The 15,554-nt window shown below is 42.7% G+C and overlaps 3 protein-coding genes across 6 annotated transcripts; 1 reads left to right on the top strand and 2 right to left on the bottom strand.

The window, feature by feature from the left end:
• Positions 1–32: 32 nt before the first annotated feature.
• cnot2 (CCR4-NOT transcription complex, subunit 2) lies at positions 33–7,763 on the bottom strand. Of its 4 annotated transcripts, none has more exons than XM_034534529.1 (15): positions 7,641–7,763; positions 6,460–6,588; positions 6,278–6,371; positions 5,910–6,057; positions 5,591–5,773; positions 5,368–5,447; positions 4,595–4,720; positions 4,239–4,363; positions 3,984–4,101; positions 3,475–3,631; positions 2,571–2,632; positions 2,135–2,184; positions 1,948–2,048; positions 1,573–1,717; positions 33–1,445 (listed from the first exon to the last, which is right to left on the bottom strand). In XM_034534529.1, exons 2-15 carry the CDS (start codon positions 6,574–6,576, stop codon positions 1,359–1,361), a joined length of 1,593 nt encoding a protein of 530 aa, XP_034390420.1. In that variant the 5' UTR covers positions 6,577–6,588; positions 7,641–7,763; the 3' UTR covers positions 33–1,358. The 4 variants fall into 4 exon arrangements, with proteins under 4 accessions (XP_034390420.1, XP_034390422.1, XP_034390421.1 ...); XM_034534531.1 differs by having other exon boundaries at positions 6,278–6,350; XM_034534530.1 differs by having other exon boundaries at positions 7,331–7,710.
• Positions 7,764–9,995: 2,232 nt separating this feature from the next.
• Positions 9,996–10,863, top strand: lrrc10 (leucine rich repeat containing 10). The gene has a single exon (XM_034535832.1). The coding sequence runs from the start codon at positions 10,039–10,041 to the stop codon at positions 10,861–10,863; it is 825 nt and encodes a 274-aa protein (XP_034391723.1). The 5' UTR covers positions 9,996–10,038.
• Positions 10,864–12,673: 1,810 nt separating this feature from the next.
• On the bottom strand, positions 12,674–15,436 carry LOC117732777 (seipin-like). Its single transcript, XM_034535948.1, has one exon. The coding sequence runs from the start codon at positions 15,126–15,128 to the stop codon at positions 13,887–13,889; it is 1,242 nt and encodes a 413-aa protein (XP_034391839.1). The 5' UTR covers positions 15,129–15,436; the 3' UTR covers positions 12,674–13,886.
• Between the last annotated feature and the right edge of the window lie 118 nt (positions 15,437–15,554).

The following is a 15,554-nucleotide window of genomic DNA, read 5'->3' as shown; positions in this document are numbered from 1 at the left end:
GGCAAAGGACACATAAACAACACACACAGTGGTTCAGGAAAGCCTTTTCTGCTTTAATACAAAGAAAAGAAGCTTTGAACTTGTGAAAATACAAGATTGGTCTGTTTTTTTTTCCCTCCTCAATTTGACAATTTTCCATTTCCTATGAAATGCTGTTCAAACAGCTTGAATTGAAATACACCCCTTATTTTACATCGGACTGGAAACTTGGGGGACGATCTGTTTATTATTTTTGCTTGCTTTTTTGGCTGAGAATCAGGCCTTTCCTTAAATTACATTTTAATGTTGTATTATTTTGATGTAAGTGCCTGCAGTGCCATGTGACACCCTGTCCAGCAGATCCAGAAATGTCCTGTTGCGTCCACATATTGCATCCATGCTCACCTCATAAAAACGAGGTAAAAGGCAGGGCAAAATTTCTTCCAAAATAGATGTCATATATATATATAGCAATCATATATACACATTCGTACATACATATACTAATTTATGTGATGCAAAGAAACAAAAAATGTACACATTTCTTACAAAATTGTAACAAAGACTGGAAATAGTTTTGTTTGCTCTGGAGCAACGTCGTGTAGCTGCTTAGCCTCTGCGAGGATTTGTCCACATGTGTGGAAACCAAAGTAATCTCCCAGATTTGTGTCCATGTTCAACTGGCACAGAACTCAGAGAGAGACGGACAGAAGGAGAAGCAGATAATGAGATTTGGTGGTGCAAATACAAAGGTTGAAATCAATGTAAATGGTAGAAAAAAAGGGTGAGATGAAAAGGGATGCATGTGGGAAAGTTGCCTGAACCCCCGCCCCATAACAAAAACAATGGGAAAGGATAAAAAAAAATATCAGGGAGTGTTCACATAAAAAAAATAAAAAAAAATCACAAACAAATTTTGTGTTCTTTTATTACTAAATATAGTGCAACAATAAACATTGCATTTATTTCACCCTTTCACTTGCGTCTGAGGATGTTAAATTCCCTCGCCTTTTTTTTCCTGTTCTTAACACTTGGTGAGGCGTAAACCTTGTTCTGTCACTGTCCTGTGCCACAGGGTCAGTCCTCCTTTCTAAAAGAAAACAAGCTTCAGATTCAGAGATGTAAACATAACACAGACCCTGCTCAAAACAAGACAAAAAAACAGGAGGAACATAAAGAATAAAAACTGAACAAGTGTTGGTGTTTTGGGCAGCATGTAATTTTGGAAAGGCAGGGCAGTTTTGATGGTGGCGACGACCCCCACAGTCAGATAGCCAAATCCTCGAGGAATAAAAACCAAGCCACGTCAACCACAGCGCCCCTCCTGGACAACGGTGTTGTGTGCAGGAACCGTTGCGGCCCTCTGGACTGGTCGGGCCTTAGAAGGCCTGCTGGGCTGGGTTGTAGTTGAATGTTGTTGGCACGTGAGGCCTCTCTTCAAGCTTATCATACTCCAGATGAAATTCCTTTGAGATGCAAACACAATTTTAATAATTAGGGAAATCTCTAAACCACAACAAGAGTCAGTCAAACTTGATTCCATTTCACCAGCGTGTCAAAGTTAAAAAAGGCAGCAGAAAGACCGATTCCTACCTTGGCTACTTTCCTCCAGTTAAGACAATCAAAAAAGTAGTAGGTTCCCCTCTCGTAGGTGTTGGTTTTCAGTGTAGGCTCCATGCCAGGCGCCCTCGTTATCCAAACCCGCTCCTCTTTGTGGTACCTCCAGTCCCGGTTGAAGCTGGAGAGTGAAGTTACGGACAAGGAATAAGACAAAAGGGAAGCAGCCAAGAACCTCCAAAAAAAACACCGGAATCAAAGTTGCACTCTAAAGATGGGAAGAACTGCCGACAGCCTGACACACACTTAAATGGTTTAGATCGCCTTGAAAAGTCCAGATGGGGAGAAAAAACATGATCAAACTTCAAGACTATTAATGGCGGATAACATGTTTTTAAAAAAGGTACTCACAGCTCTACTGCTGCCAGAAGCTGTAGCAGGTCTCCACCATTCATGTAGTACAGGTAGAACAACAGGTCTTCGCCATATCGTGCCAGTTTAATTGCCGCCAACTGGAGGCAGGAGAGCAAAGATTAGTTTTGTACCTACAAGTACAACCGAAAGCACTCGTCGTGGCAATTCTGAAGCGCAGACTTACCTTGTCCCTTATGTGGATATTGGTTAAGTATTCAGACGGAACGTGGAAGTCTGAAAAGGCAAGAACGAGTTGTAGTAACTAAAACATGTATACTTATTTATTATTATTATTCTCACTTCACTGTCATGCCAATGGAGAGATGTGACGATTAATGCTTTTTCTTTTACACTCATGATGCAATACCAAAACTGCCATATGTGAATGCTTTGAAAGACCAGCTCTCATTGCTTATTGGAATTTGCCTCTTGGAATTTGCCTCTTGGAATTATTGGAATTTGCCTCTTGGAATTTGCAACCTGCCTGTCATTATAAAAAAAAATGTTTTGGCTCGGGCTCAGACAAAAATCTTGAAAGCCTTTCAGGGTCACGAAATGAAGGTTGTTCTAAAGATTTTAAAAAGCCATCCTCCCCCACATAATTCATGTGGAAGTCTTACCAATGTCTTGAGGTCGACATGGCGACGAGGCCCAAGGAGAGGCGAACTTGGGGTACAAGTTTCTGTCAGGAAAGAAAGTTGCCGTAAGTTCTTCGCACTCTGGACACCGAAAACAACATTTGCTAATCACATTTTGGATCAAACGGAAAGTGACAGAACAAACTAGCAAAACACCAACTATTGACACCAATGCATAGGAAGGAAACTTAACCACATCCGAGTCAGGCGATTAAACTCTGTTTATTTGAGTGCTTTAAAAATCATTGCATGAAGGGAAAGGATGATATTATTCATTAAGTTTGCTACTGATATTTTAGTTTTTTGGCTAAAAGGTGTTGTGTGAAACAGACTTTGTTGATACAGATTGACATCTTTTGGCTCTACTGGTAATTCCAATATTGAGGGCAGAATCTATTCATGCTGTAAAAAACAGACACATATATTAAACTGGATATCTGGACACATGTTGTTTGGCTTCAAAATATTTGGACTATACGGGTAGAGTTTCCTCAAGTCAATATGTTATATGCGATATGTTTTTTTCTCTGCGGGTAAAAAGTGTACAATGAGTCCTGCACAGATTAGAATGCATGTCAGCAAAGAGGCAGATCTGTCCCAGTGTAAAAATACCAGTAAAAAGGAGGTTTCCGTAGTACTGGTACTGAAGGCAGAGGCATCGTGAGACTAAGATGTACTCAGTGGAAAGGAGAGCTGTGAAAACGGTAACCATCGTAACCATCTGTGCCGGCAACACCTATTATAGGTCACGTAACATTTTAATGGGCGCCTGAGTTTCAACACAGGACTATTGATTCCTTGCTCACATTATCAGCTGATGGGCATACACGTGCTGACTAATGAAACTCTGACCGTTACTGTATTTCGGGTGGAACAGCGGTCTTACTCTGGTGAGTTTAAGTTGAGTCCCAGTGTCGTGAGGTCACTTCCTAGCGCCAGATGGACCATCCCCGGATCCGTCTCTGCTGCCCGGATAAACGTCAGCAGGCCAATCATGCCGAATTGGTCCGTCACCATTCCTGAGGGGATGTTCGTCACCCGACCTGCAGCAGCAGGATAATTCAGAGTTCAACAAACCGCTGGAACGGCGCTGTGAACTACAGTTAATACGTACTACCAATACATTACCTCCACATTTTTAACCCACACTTTGTGCACCCATTGGAGAGCAAACCATTATTATTTCTGAACAAGTGATGGTCACAGACAGACTAATGGAAAGATGATGATGGTCTGTATCATACTGAACATATTCTTTTGGTTTCCTCACTGCAACCTATCCAATAATTATCTAACCCCAAATGCAGGGTAGAGAGCCCAACTGCCTCACCCAAGTTGATTAAGAAGGGATGTCTCAGTGGAATTGGAGCGATACGATTGGCTGAGAGGTCTCACCATCGGGCAACACCTGGATCCCTTTCTTCTGGTTGTTGTTCTGTGCTGAGGTCGTCTTGTCTCCAGGAAACTTCGGCCCATCTGCATTGGATAAGCTCTTGATTGTGGAGTTCAAGTTCTGAAAAAACAGAAAACCAGTTTGATACACAGAAAAAGAAAAGAAAAGAATTATCATCTTTAATGAGTACCCGGGACACAAAAAAAACAGACATCCTGTCAGATTGTGTGGTCGTGTCCTCGATGGCTCACACTTACAGTTTTGCTTTCATCGTTGTTCAACGTGGGGTCCTTATAGTTTGGCCCAGGCAGTGCAGGGAAGTCCTCGTTATGGATGGAGAAATCCTGTGTCTGTTCAGTTGATGGCTTCGTCACCATGCCAACTTGATGATGATGAACATAGTGAAGCAGAGATTATAATTCCCCAAAGTGTAATGAGCAATAAATCACAACAAAAGGGTATCATAAGCTATTCTTGTTTGTTCAAACAAAACCGTGGCTAATATTATGAACCCAATCAAGAAACTAATATTAATTTTCTCTCCTAGGGGAACCTACTTCCTATAGCTTGATGTGTGTAAAAATAAGACACTTTCTACGGCCTAATGGCCTACCATAAGGAGCCCGTCCAGCCAGTGGGTTGAGCACCGGTGTTGGGTTTCCAGTCCCTTCTCTCCGACTCCTGTCTGCTAACGCAGGGAAGTCTGACAGATCCAGTCCCGTTACATTTTCACTCCCATCTGCAGTAATAGGAAGGTTAGGAACTTGTAATATGTAATGTCACCTTTAACTCAATTTATTTGTGTAATAATGGGTCAATTATTATTATTATTATTATTATTATTATTATTATTATTATTATTATTTATGTTACCCTGTAATTGTTTGGATAAATGGCCCTCCCCTATGTAAAAACTGCTGACCAAACACAACAGCTAATTTGAATAATAGTTACTCACCGTCTGTTTCAGCAGTCAAAGATAAATTGATAGAATGTTTTCAGTTTTTCCAGAATTACTTTTGCAAATCTTTTTTTAAGTTTATTTTTTTAAACAGTTTCACCAAAGAAATACCCAGATTACACCCAGAGCCGGTTAGTTTAAACTGATTTTCACTCTGACCGTATGTTGCCATGCGTCTAAATGCAGTTGTGCTTCCTGCTTCAAGACACTGTTCACTGCATTTTTACAGTGAACACAGTAATCTTGTCATGTCAGCCACTCGGTATTAACAAATGTGCAGCGAGGTATAATTATGAAATATAATTCTCACTGTGTTTCATGTAGAATTGATTTGTTGTATTCAAAATAAACACTGACGTGTTTATTTAAATATACCTTCAAACTAATGATCCCTTGATATACCCACCTGAGTTAAACACACTAACCTGTGCCATTGAAGATGTTGCTTGATAATGAGTTGTTCATCCCAAACGCCTGATTGCGATTCATACCAAACCCCGACATGCTGCATAGGAGGAAAAAAAAAAAAGATGAAGCAGGATTCCAAAAATCTACTTTTTCTTAAAAACGTCTGTGTCAGGAAGTGTAGAGGACACAAAGAACCGCAGATCTCTGGAGGGACGGGTGAGTTTTGCAGGATTCGTCTACCTGTTTATGGTGAAGGGCTGGCGTGCTGGCTGCTGTTTGGGCATACAGATGATACTGGGCGAGCTGCGGTTGGGGCTGCCGAGCCCCGAGCTGCCCATACTGTTGGTCCTGCCGCTCATCCCAATGCTTTGACCGACCTGAGAGTGGTTCAACATGTTCCTTGTGTTCATCGGCAATGTCCCCCTGTGAAAACATCATCAGGTCCGATTAGGTGCCTTTAAATCTTTGCCCAAGTCACGTCAACTGTCATTTCTATTCCCAGTTAATTTTCATAAACCACACAAGTATGTGTCTTAACTGAGTCTGCCTTTATTCCCACCTGCTTGGTGATGGAGGGGTATGGAGGGACATGGTGGGGACCCCCGTTGTGGGGGTGATATGACTTGGTAGCTGCGTGCCTTGCGTTAAATTTCGATTTAACTGAGGCGTACTGTTCCCCATGCCCCTTACCGAGAAGCCAAGTGCACCTGCAGAAAGACAGAGAAGAAAAACATGAACCGCCAGAGAAAAAGGTCATCTGAAAAAGAAAAAAAAAAGGTCCCACATTCACAACTTTAGAAGATTTCAGGAGGCATTAGCGAGAGTTACCCCGCAAATACCTGCTAAGCTCAACTGCACTTTTTACATGCAGGTTTATTTTTACTCCAAATGTGCGACACATGAGAGAACTACTAATAAAACACTTACTCTGTGGACCGTACAAACTTGCACCGAGCTGCGACAGCTGACCCGACGACGACGGCGAGGGAGAGGACAGCATCTGAAGGAAAACATTTGAGGACTAGAAAGAGTAAGATGACGAGAAGAAGCGTCCACCGGTGTTGACAAAAGAAATGACAGCGGTGTGCAGATGTGTGGACAAAACTCACATCTTTGTCCGACCGATGTGGGAACATCGACGGTTGGCTGTAGTACATGCCTTCATCGGTGAAGTCGTTATCGACTACCTCGACGAACTCTACAAATTTCTTTCTAGCACCAAACATGCCTTTTGTCACCTGAAGGAGAGAGAGAGAAAGATGACGTTAAAGAGAGGCAAGGAACCACCGCACGTACACAAACACACATTTCAGAGTCGAGTTTACAGTTATTATCGAAATACACCAATCTCTCTTCAAAACCTTTCCGTTGAAGTAAAAGTAAGTTTTACCTCGAGTTGGTTTCAATATTGTACAACCACCCTTTACAATATAATGGACAACGCTGCATGGCATGTATTAAGCATCTGATTGTTCCAGCACTTCCCCTGACACCAAACAGACCCATCATTGGATCCATCTTTTTATACAGGACATGGTTTTGTATGATTGCACCCTTCACACTCATGTATTCTCCTTTTTTTTTGTAAATCCCAATGACACGTTTGGTATCTTGGGGGTTTAAAATAAAGTTATTTTTTAAAGTGTGTGCCTATTTCTTTTAAAGATGTGCACGCACAAGGGAAGAGCATGTTGAACTTTTATAACAAAATAAACTATGTACCCTGTCCATAACATGTTTTATATGAATGCAGTGACAGCTGAGCTAACCGTTAGTGTTCTCCCTGGTAAACTACAGGGAGTTAGTTTGTCCTGGAGGCGGAACAGTTATTTAATGTAACACTGTTGAGAAAAGGAACAGCAACAGAGCTAACATGCTAGTTAGCCAACGCTAGCAGGCTAAGTGCTTATAACCAGTCCGTGTTAGCTTAGCTCGCCTGAGTTCACGAGCCTCAACCAAGAGCCAAGAGCCACGACATACCGACACCTTTCCGCTCCAAAGCAACCCGACTAAGCCGCCAAGCAGCAGCCACTACACGGCAGTGGCTCGGGCCCTCTCTGCCTCCACAGATCCAGAGTCAGCTGTCCGTTTCCTCGGCTCGGTTGGCGCTCCGTTTGCAGCAGCAGCAGCCGGAGAGCAGCGGAGACAATCCGCCAGAGAGAAAAGCGAAAGAAACGCTACGTGTCGAAACGGGGGGAATCAGCGCCGCAAACCGGCTCGGACCGAGGGGCTGAAATGCGAACCGGACTGGTTTAGTTTGACAACAAAAAAACAATTAAAAGATCCTCACCGCATCAATTTCCCTTCTCTACGTTAGATCCAAGATGGCTGTGTGTATTCTCAATCAAAGAGGGATAGCCTTTACCCTCTGACCTTACAACCTGTCGACTACTTCCGTACACAAAACTCAACATGCCAGGAACAGAAAGTGGACTCCACCGGTCAGGGTGGGGAACACTCACCCCAAAACACAAAAGAAACACAGCAAAGAAGAAAAATGATGTACATTTTGAAGTGGATATTAATAAGAGCACCGAAAGCAAGCCTCTACCTCCCTCCTGTGATCACAGGGTGTCTTTGCATTATGGAAACACTGCTGTCTGTAGCTGCAGTCACTACAGGAGGCCTCTTTTAATGGTAGCCTAATGTCACAATATTCAGAGAGTACAGATGTGTTTAACTCAGTACTCCAAGACAGTGACATTGGCATCAAAGTAATTTTCCCTTGGCCTTACCAACCAGGCAAAGCAACAAACAGCTCTGGGGCCCCTAAAGTTCCCGGTTAATATTTTCAACTGGTTTGTGATCAATTCATTACGTTTGCTAGGAGGCACAATTAAAACACATGTCTGCCAACATAATATGATCTTAAGTTCCTGCCTTAAAGAGGGGCTCTGTATCAAAATGTACTTGTATAACCTTAATCCTACATGTTGCATATTCATACATTCATCTGATTTTAATAATGCTGCCACACAACAAATATGGGGCCCTAGAGTCTCTCAGCACAGAAAAAAGCACACAGAAAGTGGGGGCTCGGAGGTTCACAGCAGCTTATTTCTCCCCAAATTCCCACTGGCAGGTTACGATAATCAAATTGTCTTCTTTGTTAGCTTTCTGGTTGAATTTTAGAATCAACTACTCTACTGCAGTAGGCTAACTTTAGGCCTAACTATTACACATTAACTTGAAACCTCTTTCGCATTTTTGGAAACATCAGAGTTTCTTTTGTCAAGTAATAATGAGCTTTTATAGACATTTATGACAGCAGACATTTTGGCAGGTCAGAGGGGACATTAATGATGACATCATTACATTAAGTGCTCGAGTAATCACCTGATAGGACAATTAATTACTCCTGTGCTTTACCTGCTATGGCACATTAAACTGATTGCCATGAACAGGTTCTATAATGGCAGTCACATGGTTCTACCGGGTTGTAGGCCTACTGTTGCCTGTTTGAGGCCCCTCAGCAGTGGATAAGGAGAAAGACAAGTGCTAAAAACGGTCTGTCAGTGAGTGGAAACAGACAAGGGGCAAACAGTACCCTTCTGATAAGGACAATGAAATTCCTTCTCAGTTTTATCTAGTTGAAAAATAGCCCTAATGAAAGTATGCAAGATAGCATGGGCAAATCACACCTCAGACAACACTTCCCCCCAACAAAGAGGAAATGATATGACCTTTTTTTAAATATGGAAAACTAAAAGCACCCTGCATTTTTTAGTGTTTGTAGTGTTGATTATGGCACTAAAGTATTGTCTCCTCAATGATTGACAACACAGTTAAAAAGTGGTCCTTACTAACCATGCACCCTCCACCAAACTGGAGTACACCTCTTAGTTTTTCCGGGATCCTGTAACTTAATTTCCCCTCCCTGCAAAAACACTAAATGAATGACCACAATCTATGTCCGTGCAATAAACACACAGGCAAATTCTTGAGATTATTCCACAGTACAGACCCACTTGACTCAGAATTGTGTCTGGGCGGGCGGATTAACACAGGATGTAAATGACCACCGTTGCGCTTTCATCACAAGGCACTTCTTTAGCTTTGCACCCTGCCCCTCCCTGTCTCTCTCCCACCTCTGTCATCTCGGAGAAGAAGGGGGGAAAGTCATTAGGCACAAATAGGGAGGAGAGAGTAGCTAGCTGTTGCAATCGCCATGAAAGTCAGGGCATAGCTCAGAGCCACTGAGAGATGCTGAGAGGACTACACTGGGGAATATCATCCCAGGGAATACAATACGCTTTCAGCCCATTAAGTTGGATAAACAAATGGCTTACTGTAGGAGATGCTCAGTCATAGACATCAACAGGAAAACATTGGAAGGTGGGTGCGTTTTCAAATTTCAATTATGATTATCTTTAGCTTATTACATTTTCTGTTTTCTTGTTTACAAGTGGTGTGCTTATTTTCACTGTTGTTGTTTATCCCACGGAAAGGTGTAGTTCAGCATCATAATCCTGTAATTGCGGCTACATGCAGCTTTATAAGCGTATGCAGTATCACAAAAATGCATTGTTGCAAACTTGTTTGTTTTTTCTTAAGATCAATAAATCCAGCAGGGCCGTGGTGGAGCATTAATGGGATGCCATGACATTTACAACAGCCCACTTCAGCGCAACCCTTGTTTGGCACTCAATTGATGTGGAGGACCAGTGGTGCGCCAGAGACTGGGCAAGATGGGTAATGCCATGCGAGGCGTCGTTGCCTTCATACCCTCAGAACGCTGTCAACGCTTTCTCGTGGGGGATCTGAAGGAAATGCCACTTGATCGGACCCTGGACCTGAGCAGCCGGCAGTTGCGTCGGCTGCCTGTTGCTGCCTGTGTCTTCGATGAGCTAGTGAAGCTCTACCTGAGTGACAACAACCTCAGCAGCTTACCGGCTGAACTGCAGCGCCTGAAGAAGCTGCAGCTCTTAGCCCTGGACTTTAACTGCTTTGAAGAGCTCCCTGCAGCTGTTTGCAGATTGCCCCAGCTCAGCATCCTTTACCTGGGTAACAACAAGCTTTACAGCCTCCCCAGAGAACTGAGAGAGCTCAAGGAACTTAATACTCTGTGGCTGGAGACTAATTGCTTCACTGTTTTCCCACAGGTGGTTTGTGAGCTCCCTAATCTAAAGACCCTGCACCTTGGTTATAACCAGATAGAGAGTTTACCAACAGAGCTAAGAGGGCTGGAAGAGCTTCGAAGTATCTGGCTTGCTGGGAACCAACTGGCGGCGTTCCCACCAGTGTTGCTGGAAATGCACTTTTTAGCGGTCATTGATGTGGATCGGAACCAAATACGCGTCTTCCCAAACCTTTCTCACATGCAGGGGTTGAAACTGGTCATCTATGACCACAACCCCTGTGTTAATGCCCCGGTAGTGGGCGAGGGAGTCAGAAGAGTCGGGCGATGGGCGGACAGCTCAGACGATGTGCCGGAAGATGATGGGTCAAAAGCAACCAGTGAGACTGCGGCGGAGGTTACGGAGGTACACCTCGAGGAGGTGCACAACATTTAGGGTCAAGGAACAAAGTGACCTTCAGCCTTGGAGAGGCCTGGCAGTACAGGATGACGTTCAAGTGGAACACTTGAAGCCGAGTGGAGTGTTGTACATCAGGCTGATGGCATTTGGTCCATATACGGCCAAGCCAAGTTGTTGTACGTGTTGAACACAACTGTGTGTGAAAGGGGAAATTTGCATCCAGAAATAAAGTGTTGAACATGATTGGATATTTGGACTGTATGAAATGTTAGTGTCTTATTTGAATTAGTAAAACTCTATAAATGACTTCAAATGATTAGCTGCAACAACAGTGATGTTGTAAATTGCTAAATTGTTAAACATTCCACATCAGCCTTTCTTTCAGTCTAAATGTCTTGAAATATTTTATCTTGTGGTACATGACATAAACTATCTTTACAGAATATTACAAGTTGTGGGACATGTGCGAGATGAAAACAGTGCATGTTTTTTCTACTTGATAAATATTAGTGGTGTGTATGCACAACACTGTTCTATTAAATTGACAAGGGAGTTGGTCAGTACAGCAGGGATTAAGAAAAACAAAAAGATTCATTACACAGATTCTTGTTCAAGCAGAGTCGGAGATAATATCTGTACCTGCTGAGGCTAAGTACAGTGAGGTTTTTAATCCAAGTGATGGATGGTTTAAGTCAATTAGTGCACTCCTTATACAGACCAATGCATAATTCATCAGATAGATTGGGGCTGTGGCTTTGAATAGAGGCTGCTAATGGGCCTTAATATCATCGCCATAAGGTTTTGATCCGAAATGGATCGTAAATGCAGTTTTCCACTTCCTCAGTGTACCAAGAGCATGTTCAGTAAAGAAGACAACATTTTATTCCACAATGTATCCTTTGAGGAATTTGTAATCCTTTTTTAGCGAAGCATAGGTAAAGGATTTAAAAGATCTGCTTACCCATCTTTTAACTGGAAATTGTATGATTGTGAACACACTGAACTACTGTATTAATTAATTGTGCATTTACGTAACTCTCAGAGATTCTAGGAACATATACAGAAGTCATTCTTTTTTTATCTATTCAAGCGGTGAACAGTGTGCGTCAAAGATAAGCATCTCGGCTCTCGTACTGCCCCCTAGCACACTGAAATCCCAAAACATCACTAACTGTCACTAACACACACTGTCACGCTTGTTTTACAACAAGCCCCAAAGAGCACAGTAAATGCTAAAACTATGTTGGTCCTGTGTATTTAATTAACATGGCCGCTGTTTGAGACTCGTGATTTCTTTTTCATATTTTATCTGAATGTCATCAAAATGATACAAATAGTTCATCATATTCTAGAATGTTAAAACAGTAATGACTTCATTTAAGTTGAAAGCTTGTTTAGAAAACTAAATCAGTTTAATATACTCTCGTTATTTCAACACTGATCCTTTTGAGATAATAGATACGGTTTGTATCGGTGTCTGTAAAGGTACAATTTATTACAACTATCAGGTGTAATAATCATATATTGGATAGTCGTTTGTTTTAAGAATGCTTTCGGATTTTACTCATAGCCCATATTTTATTAATATAAAATACTATTAGTATTACCACTATATCAAATATGAAATGTGCACATAAACAAATGTATCTTTTCTTCTTGTTTAACAAAACATTCTGACATAAAAGTTCTCCAAATCTCATATAGTACACAGAAATGACACAAACTCAGTGGCATTAGGATTTAATGTAATTATTCTGTTAAACCCTGTTTGAAGAGCAAAAAGTATGAGATTGTTCTCATTGTTGAGTATGTCATCAAAATGTACACAAGAGACAATAAAAATGAGAAGTGTGCCACTGCATGTTTTTTTTATTTGTTCCAACACATAAATAACACATACTCATATCGGCATTTGCAAGGATATTACCATGACAGAATACAAGATGACAGATTATAAGTGCATCATGTTTAACAATCTCTTTGGAACATAATCCTGTGTCACCTGCACAAACTCGCTTAAGGCATAAACCCGTGGCTCCCCTGAAGTGTAGGTTAAATACATGGGGGCCGTGCTTAATTGCAACAATTCCTGCTTGAACAACTCGTATTTTAAAACAGTAACTTCCCTTATCCTTCTTATACTGTTCCTTAATGTTGAATACAAACATCTTTAATTAACAGACTTATATTACTTCAAATACCCATCTAAAATAGCTTTGTGCATTTGTTTAAACAACATAAATAACACTTTCCCAACAATACATTACAGTGTTTAAGCTGCACTGTAACAGATATTGAATACAAAAGGAATAGTGATGATCGAATGAAAACCAAAAATAATTAGAGAGAGGTATCTGAATGAACAAGTAAAATAAATGTAACATGTTCCTTGTGTCCCTCAGGCTGGAGACAAGTTTTACAGCCAGTAGTCCAAAACAAAGACACTATTTTGGCCGCATCTTCTAAATCTAATTGCTCTGAAAGAGACTCTGTGAAAACAGTATCACAAGCCTAGTTTATCGGTATCCCTTAAAAGAGTGTGTAACATTCTTGGAAATACAAAAACTCAATACATTCTGTTCCGAGTACTTGGCAGCTACATTCATAAACAGAATCCTTTGTACCGACATATGAACTAGTAATAAAGAGTTCCTGTCTCATTACGTTATCATGGGAGAAAAGTCAGGATATGTGCATTCAGCTATTGATGGCTGGCCGGGATACGAGAAAACATTACAGGTCAACTGACTTTCAAGGGGTGTGTTCAAATGATGACTAACACCTGAATCGTGAGGTCATATTCTGTTGGAGAAGCCAGAGGTGGAATGTAGTATCTTCAGATATGTGCATTAGCAAAAATCAAGATGGTGAAACATACGACTTAGACGATGCAGACAATATGCACGAAGAAATGAGAAGAGGTCAAAGTTACGACACTTAATATAACGACAACACAAGACAATACGCAGTAGTTTGTTAGCTAAAACAAAGCATGTATTATATTTTCATGAACAGTAGGCATATACTATAAGTGCTTTTGCTGTGTGCCGTGGCATCGATCACAGGCTCATCCACGGCCCAGGTCTCTGTCGGAGGAAGGTCTCCCCCTGCTGAGGCTCTTGGCATTCATCCAACACGTCTGAGCTGTCTTCCTGCTCGGGCTCCTTCCAGTCAGGAGACTCTTCCTCCTTGACTTCGGGCACATCAGGGGCATCTATGGCCTCTGAGGGCCCTGCCACCGTGTCATTTCCCTGGAAATCAGATGCCTCAGTCACAGAGCCAATCACTTCGGGAGCACCGAGGTCGGTCTGCGAGTTTTCCTTCTCCATGCGCTTCCGAGCCTCCTCTCTCCTCTGCTGGATGCGGGTGTTATCCCCCATCATGACCCGGACTCGGACTTGGTTTGGGGGCCAGATCCCACCCCATATGAACTGCAGGTAGCTGAACAGCACAATGACACTGAGGAAGGAGAAGTTGGTGGCCACGCCGAGCACTGCAGACGTTAGGGGGAAGTTATACAGAACATATCGTATACCAGTGAAGTAAGCATGGATACGGAGTTGAGATGAGTAGATCTGCACTCGTTTGGACAGGATCTCAATGACCGCACCGATGGCGGGCTGAAAAGCATTCATCTTGTAGTCAGAGAAGAGCTCAACGTCTATGAGCTGCTTCTGTTCAGCCATGCCAGTCAGAAAGAAAGGAGAGAACAGCAACGTGCTCAGGCTCTGCAGAAGACTGGAGCGGTAATGCAGCATCGTGGATCGGCCCACCGATGAGACGGTCCTCCCACCCTTGGTGTAGCAAGACATCTTGACCATGAACATACCCAGGTTTTCATTCACTGGAGACTCCGGCATCTCCAGCTCCAAAGACACTCGATAAGGCTGACCGTAAGCCATCACTTGGTCCCTCTCATTCTTCAGGAAAGAGATGTTGGCGGTGGGGAAGGAACAGACCGGTGACTCTGAGGAGTCACAATCAGAGGTGTAGTAGAAGTGCACAGGGGTGGAGAAGCTCACGGTGGGCATGTAGGAGTAATAGAAGCTTCCGTAGAGAAAGATGGACACCCACAGCAGCAGCAAGAGGACAAAAAACAGGATGGCAGCCTGGAATAAAGTCCGCCGTGCTTTGAGGAGAGTCACGGCCGCCACATCGCGGAGCCAGTGCAGAACAGCTCCCATCGTACTCACGAATGTCGAGTCTGGTCCGGAGTTTCTTCTGGTCCTGGTGTGAGCAGTCGTTCCTCCTGCGACCCCTCTAGACTGCTGTCCTCGTGCCGGATCCTTATGTTCATACATCGGTGGGCGGCTCCCCTCCGAAACTGTGTAATTGTTTATCTTCGCCCTCCCATGAGTTACGTTAGTCTGTTCAGCTAGTTCACATTCATCCAACCAGCGAGCTGAGGTCGGAGCTGGTTTACGAGCCAACGTGAGCCGAGACGAGTTCCGGGATGTAAGCGTGCTCGAGAAAAGCTTCTCAGGGTTGGACGGTGATGGTGTCTACCTGCTGACTTACTCGGAGGGTGTTTGAGCTCGTTGTTATTGTTGTTGTTCTTCTTCTTCTTCCACCTCCTCCTCCTCCTCCTCCTCTTCTTCTTCTTTCAATATCATTGGCGGTTGGCAAACACTGAATTGGCGCATGACCGCCATCAACTGGTATGGAGTGTGAAGAAGGATGTCGAGTAGTAAATAAATTAAATAAATAACTAAATAATATTAGTTATT

Source organism: Cyclopterus lumpus, chromosome 6 (assembly GCF_009769545.1).
Source record: "Cyclopterus lumpus isolate fCycLum1 chromosome 6, fCycLum1.pri, whole genome shotgun sequence".
NCBI classification, from domain to species: domain Eukaryota; kingdom Metazoa; phylum Chordata; class Actinopteri; order Perciformes; family Cyclopteridae; genus Cyclopterus; species Cyclopterus lumpus.
The sequence above is the reverse complement of the archived record's forward strand: the minus strand, read 5'-3'. Positions and strand labels throughout refer to the sequence as shown.